General features: G+C 36.1%; 1 protein-coding gene across 1 annotated transcript in view; it reads right to left on the bottom strand.

Annotated features, from left to right (window-relative positions):
* Positions 1 to 106: 106 nt before the first annotated feature.
* LOC106881180 (uncharacterized) overlaps positions 107 to 7,207 on the bottom strand; it is a 19,283-nt gene continuing 12,182 nt past the window's right edge. The window contains exons 9-12 of the mRNA XM_014931470.2: positions 6,829 to 6,939; positions 5,479 to 5,597; positions 4,148 to 4,235; positions 107 to 2,661 (exon numbers count right to left, since the gene is read on the bottom strand). Of these exons, the coding sequence (XP_014786956.1) occupies positions 2,494 to 2,661; positions 4,148 to 4,235; positions 5,479 to 5,597; positions 6,829 to 6,939 (486 nt within the window). The 3' untranslated portion in view covers positions 107 to 2,493. The remainder of the gene's footprint in view (positions 2,662 to 4,147; positions 4,236 to 5,478; positions 5,598 to 6,828; positions 6,940 to 7,207) is intronic.

Genomic DNA, 7,207 nt, shown 5'->3' with positions numbered 1-7,207 from the left:
ATATATATATATATATACATATATATATATATATATGCAGTATATATATATATATATATGCAGAAAATTTACTAGTACAAATCGAAAGAGGAGAAAGAGAGAAGGGGAGAGAGAGATTACAATTTATTGATTGAATACAATAGACATAAACGCTTTCCCTCTCTTTGTACACATAACGAAATATGCTCGCACATATAAACAGAGAGGGAGAGGAGGGCAAGAACAAGAGAAAATATTAAAACTTCTGATGTCAAACAAGTCAGCATCACCTCAGTGGTACCAAAATGTTTCAAATCTTTCTTCCTCCAATCCCCATGCAGAAAGCATCTAAACTTTTCTATTTTATTGTCAGATTCCATTGGCGTTCATACTTTATTGCTTGTTTGGGAAGGATATTTACTGATTGGCCAATGAAATTTAACTGTCTGATATACTTAAGAATAGTTTAATCTTTAAGCGTTCAGATTATTTTGTCAAACGTATTGCTTATTTATTCAGATTGTTTTGAATTAATTTTGCATTGTCTCATAGCTTCGAAATTTTGATGATGTGATTATATAAACTTTTAGAATCACATTGTAAGGTAGGTCTGAGAGGCCAGATCTGGCTGCTTTAAACATAAAACAGGAAGGATATTTAGACCAGATAGAGTTAATCTTATTTCAGATTGTATTTCCATGAAAAAAAAAATAATAAAACATAGAAATATTGGACAGATTTTGTATCACAATGAAAACAATTCACATTGAAAGATTTTAAAAAACAAAAACAATGTTAAATAAATTGTTTTGTTTTTCTTAACTGTTGAACTCGAAGTAGATAAAGCTATAAATAACTGCATGTAAATACGGGGTTAAAAATCCCTTTAGGTAGGAAAAGTAAAAGGCTGCCTACGGGACAAGAACCACATCTCCTGTTAACTTGACAGACATTCTATGCTATTAATTATAGCTTTATCTACTTTGAGTTCAACCTTTGAAAAAAGAAAGTTAATTATTTCACATCTCTGGAAGTTTCAAAATTCTTACGGCATAAAACAGCAGCCCCCAACCTTCTTTGGTTCCACAGTCTTGTTTCATGCAAGACAATTCTTCCACAGACCAAGGAATCATGTACTTAACAAAACATAATAAAGTACACAATATATAATTTAATTATTACATATAATATATATGTAATTAATATATACAATTCAAATGTAATTATTACATTGTATATTATGCATTTTATTTCTACTATTATTGCTTTTTAATATATGTATATTATACAACCCAAAATTTAAAAAATTATTCTATTTGTGCTGTCTGATACCAAATGACTGACAGAGTGATACTGATCCATGACCCAGTGACTGGGGACCGCTGATACAAAAAAGAAAACAATATTCTTATAAGCTTCAATTATCCAGTAGTCTCTCAGTAAAATTTTCATCACACCTGACTATGGATAAAAAAAACCCATTGCAAAACTAGGTGTAAGCATAGCCATGTGGGTAAGAAGTTTGTTTGACAACCCTATGGCTCTGGGTTCAATCCAGCTACACAGCACCTTTGGCAAGTGTTTTTCTACCATAGCCTCAGTTTGACCAGTACTTTGAGAGTGGAGCTTGGTCAACTAAGACAGTGCAGAAGCCCATCATGTAAGTATACATGTGATTGTCTCAGTAAACTGGTGCTGCTTCCCTGTATGCGAAAGAACTTAAGTATCTGATAACAAAAGTCATTGGCATAAATATTGGCATGGACACAGTTGATTAAAAACCTTTGAAAAAAACGGTGCCCTAACATGGCCACGATCCTTTGGCTGAAACCATTAAAAGAATTCAAAGAAAAGATCCCTGCAATTGAAAGGTTCAAGAAGCAAAACTGTCCAGCCCCATATTTGAATTGACTCATTGAGACGATGTGAGATTTTGGCAGTTTGGTCAATGAAATGATTCTGTCTTCCCTGATATTAATTTGGAACATGTGTGTCATGGCCCAATTGAAACTTTCACCAGATGAAAGGTTCAAACATTTGTAGCACATGTTTTAACTTATGGAAAATATATTATTTCTGTAAGTTGGAAATGGAGATAAAGAATGAGACTATGTCTGTGTGGATGTGTGTTTGTGTGCGTGTATGTGTATTACTGAACACTGAGAGGTGGTTTTACAAGATTATATAATGCTTAAACAAAAATTATGTAATCCTGGTGGTACTTAACTGAAACATGTATGTTCTATAAAGCACTGAGTACCATATATATGTATGTGTGTGTGTGTGTGTGTATATATATAGGGTAGTGTATGTGTACATGGATATTGTACATGTATATGTGTGTCTGTAAATGCCTATCTATTTATCAGTTTTGGCAGGCACAAAAAAGCTATCAGCAGACCACACTAATATTGATGCATGCATGTATGTGTGGATGTGTTTGTGTATGTTTCCATTCGATCATTGTATTGAAAGATTGCAGGTAAAAAGCAACATCAACAAACACGGTAATGCTCAAAATCTTGTGAAATGTTGGTCTCCAAGATGTCGTATTTCTACTTTGGAGCTGAATTCCACACAGACTGGAGTGTTGGGCCGGATGACTGGAAACCATTTATATTGGATCACATCAGTTGTCTGCAATTTCCATTCGTATTGGGCAATAATTCTTTGTACAATGCTCTGGAAATACAAAGTACAAGAAAATTTTGACTAGGTGCAAGGTATCATAAGTGAAGTGAAATAATTGCAATGGGGAATGGAAGCTCTGGTGAGCTAACGATTTTGCCAGCTAGCTGCCCTATCTTGATGTATAACATTAAAAACACAGAAATATGATGTGACATCAGCGACCTTTTAACCACTGCTTCACTATATCTGCTGACAGCCAAGGTTTGCTTGGGATGTTGTAGTAGTAGTAGTAGTAGTAGTAGTAGCAGTATTGGGGCATGTGCTGTAACAGTGTATCACTGCATCCACCATTTGTTGGTGATTCCTGACTACTCATGGCAGATGATACCTTTGCACCACTCTGGTGACAACCCTCCAACCCATGGGTCTGTTTGGCTAGTTGTTACTGGTGAGGTCCAAATCCTACCTCAGATTCTTTTAGCCACCTTTTACACCATGCGGAGGAAATGTTGGGTCCATTCTTTGACATACTGGTCGCCATACAGCACTTGAACAACATGAAATAAAGTATTTTACTCAAGAACACAACACACCTCCTGGTTGTTGTTGGCACTCCGTCGCTTACGACATCAAGGGTTCCAGTTGATCCGATCAACAGAACAGCCTGCTCGTGAAATTAACGTGCAAGTGGCTGAGCACTCCACAGACACGTGTACCCTTAACGTAGTTCTCGGGGATATTCAGCGTGACACAGTGTGACAAGTCTGACCCTTTGAATTACAGGCTCAACAGAAACAGGAAGTAAGAGTGAGAGAAAGTTGTGGTGAAAGAGTACAGCAGGGTTTTCCACCATCCCCTGCCAGAGCCTCGTGGAGCTTTAGGTGTTTTCGCTCAATAAACACTCACAACACCCGGTCTGGGAATCAAAACCGTGATCCTATGACCGCGAGTTCGCTGCCCTAACCACTGGGCCATTGCGCCTCCACCACACCTCCTGGTACAGAAATTGAAACCATAACCTGGCAGTCATGAGTGCAGTGGAGGCATGTGGCTTAGTGGTTAGGGTGTTAGACTCATGATTGTAAAATTGTGATTTTGATTCCTGGACCGAGCAATTTGTTGTATTCTTGAGTAAAACACTTCATTTCATAGCAATGGATCGGCGTCCCATCCAGGTGGGGAATATATACGCCATGAAACCAGCTCTTATGTGTCAGTATGACTCAAGAAGTAACTTGCCCCCTTTTTCTTTTACAGTCATGAGTGCAACACCCGGATCACTAGTCCTTGCACCTTGGTATGTGCTGATGAAAGCTAATAAGCAGAAATCTAGATCTACAAGTCCACCACCACTGCTAGGCAACCATCACCTGCTACTGATATTTTTCTGTGTTTTCAACACTATGCATCTGTAAGAGATACTTGCTCAAGATGAATACTGCAGTTCTTTCTACTGCATAAATGTTTTAAGTATGTACACAGGTCACTAATTTTAATTAATTAATTACAATGAATTAAATACAAATTCCTGGTTTACCTTAACAATACTCATTACTATATCAAATCCAATACAGCTTCTTGGTCCATCACCAAATGTAAACAGTTTCTTTTTAGAGAATTCATTCCTGAAGGACAAATAGAGAATGACAGCCATATAATGATGATGATGAGGAGGAGGATGATGACGAGGACGATGGTGGTGGTGGTGGTGGTGGTGGTGGTGAGAAGGCTTCATGGCTACAGATTGAGTGGTGGCCAAAGTGGCGGTGTATAAACATTAACTATGTCGTTAGAACCTTATTTTTTGCTGAAACAGACAGGTGCAAATCACTAATCATCTTGATCCTTTGTCATCAATTGCACGAAGCTCAACAACCTGTGGTCAATCTTCATTATTTTGTCCCATGTCTTCTGGACTCCTACTTCTACAAGTTCCTTCGACATTTAACAATCAGAATTTCTTTATACATCTATCTTCATCCATATGCATCACATGACCCTACCAACACACTTTTCTCCCTTGTATACCACATCTGATGCCTCTTATGCTCATTTTTTTCTCTTAACAGATTTGCACTTTGTTGTACATGTGCATTGACAGTGCATATCCAGCAGAGCATGCTAGCTTTATTTCTTCTGCATTCACAGCCTGCATTTTACCGCCATATAACATTGCTTTTTGTATACAAATATCGTACAATCTGCCTTTCACTATGAGAGAGAGGCTTTTATTATCATTAGAGGTATTAACTCACCGAACTTCCTCCATCCTATTCTTATTCTAGCAACTATACTTTCAGAACATCCTCCTCCACTGCTGATTAGGTCGCCTGTGTGACAGAAACTATCTACTGCCTCTAAGTATCCTCCAGGACACTCACAAAAATCTATTCCCTATGTGCTCTTTGTGTGTCTTCTGCATTCACTGCCCACATTTCACTACCATGTAGCATTGCTGTTTATGCATAAACATCATTGTCTGCCTTTCACTCTGAGATAGCGGCTTTTTGTTATCAATTGAGGGAACAGATCTTTGAACTTTTTCCAATAGGTTCTTATTCTATCAACTATAAATTTAGAACATCCTCTGCTATTGGTAATTAACCCTTTAACATTCAGATTAACTCTGTCAAATGTAATGCTTATCTGTTCGTATCATTTTGAATCAATCATGCATTATCTTGTAGCTTTGGTATTTTAATGATGTGATTGTTTATTTTAAGAATGACATTGTAGTATAAGTGTGAGAGGCTGGACATGGCCAGTTTGAACATAAAACAGGTAGAATATTTGGGCCGGATATAGCCAGTTTAAATGCTAAAGGATTAAGTTACAATAGTATATTAATTGTTGCATTGATAAACTTACCAACGATCAGCATTGAAATCATTTGGATTTTCAAAGATGTTTTCATCCCTGTGAGCAGCATACGTCAGATAGATGATGGAATAACCTTCTGGGACTTTGTGGCCATCAATAGTACATTCCTAATAATGAAGAAATTAAAATTTACATATTCGAAGAAACAAAAGAAATTAAGAATCAAATGACAAAAACTAAATATCAGAATTTTTTAAATTTATTGTCTATGCTTTTTATTGTATTTTAAAATGTTTTGTTCAAGGAAAACAATTTTGATCCAATTCCTTATTTTATACATGCAGGATATGGCTGTACATAAGCATAGGGAGGGCTGTCTGGTTACGAAGCTCACTTAGAAACTATGTGATTTCAGGTTCAGTCCCACTGTGTGATATCTTCAGCAAGTGTCTTCTACTAGTGTCCTGTTCTACCCAGTGCCTTGTGAGTGAATTTGGTTGACAGAAGCCTGTCATTCATTCATATATATATAACAAAGACATGAAATAAAACCATTACACGTGGTTTATTATTGGTGTAATGAATCTCCTGAGATGCAATAAATTACATTTCAACACATGAGTTCACATCAAGAATCTTGCAAACTGTTATAATGTAAGATGAATAATAATATTGTGCTCAGATAATAACTTTATAAACAAAGAAAATATTGCAACAATTCCAAACCCAGGTGCAAAATGGTGAATTGCAACTTTAATTGTCCATGATGCAAAATGAACAGTCTGTACCACAGTAAGTGCGCTAAGGCGAAAAGAGTAAATCCACAACACTGAGTTGATGTGTATCTAACGTCACCTGGTAGAGTCCATAAAGTGTCCTCTCAGATGAATTGATATAATTTTAAATAGTAAATGATGCGGGAATGAAAAACATCAAATGATAGAATCGTGTCCACTGTTTGAATGACACTTAATAAACAATACTTTGTGTCGAGACAGCTAGAGTTGTCTCACAAACCAAATACAAAAATGAAATATTGGATGGTTTATTTCAAAATATTTCTCTTGAAATAAAATAATAGCTTTCAAATATAACAAAGCAAGATTTTACAATCTTCTATTAGCATTGGTGTTAGTGCTGGTGCCACATAAAAGCACCCAGGACACTCAGTAAAATGGTTGGCATTAGGAAGGGCATCCAGACATAGAAACCAAACCAAAACAGACTATGGAATCTGGTGTGGTCCCTGGCCTTGCCAGCTCCTGTGAAGCTGTCCAACTCATGCCAGCATGGAAAACAGATAAAAAAATGATGATGATATTGTTACTCTGTTTATTCCTTCTCTTCAATCATTCTTTCATTTCTTAGAAATACAAAACAATTTTAGAGATGACTTACAGTTTTGGCTAACTTTCTTCCACATACAAAAGGTGGAAAAAGTCGCTGGGTTTCTAATAAAACTTGATCTTCCAAGTTTTTATCAAAATACATTTTCTCTTGAAGTTCAACCTGCAAAAATAATCTCAACATCTTTATTTTTCACAAATAAGTGCAATAATGAAAATTAAAATTTTTTGTGTACAAAAATGAAACCGCATCTCATCTAACTTAATTTCTTCCTTATTTAATTGGAAAATTACTCATTATGTAATGCATTTGGGTTTGGTCCCTCTGCATGGCACCTTGGATATGTCTGCATTTATGCAGCATACCTATTGGTTTAGATCATCATTGAACTACACCCCTTATATTCTTATATATATATATATATATATAT

The sequence above is a fragment of the Octopus bimaculoides genome, chromosome 22 (genome assembly GCF_001194135.2).
Source record: "Octopus bimaculoides isolate UCB-OBI-ISO-001 chromosome 22, ASM119413v2, whole genome shotgun sequence".
NCBI classification, from domain to species: Eukaryota; Metazoa; Mollusca; class Cephalopoda; order Octopoda; family Octopodidae; genus Octopus; species Octopus bimaculoides.
The sequence above is the reverse complement of the archived record's forward strand: the minus strand, read 5'-3'. Positions and strand labels throughout refer to the sequence as shown.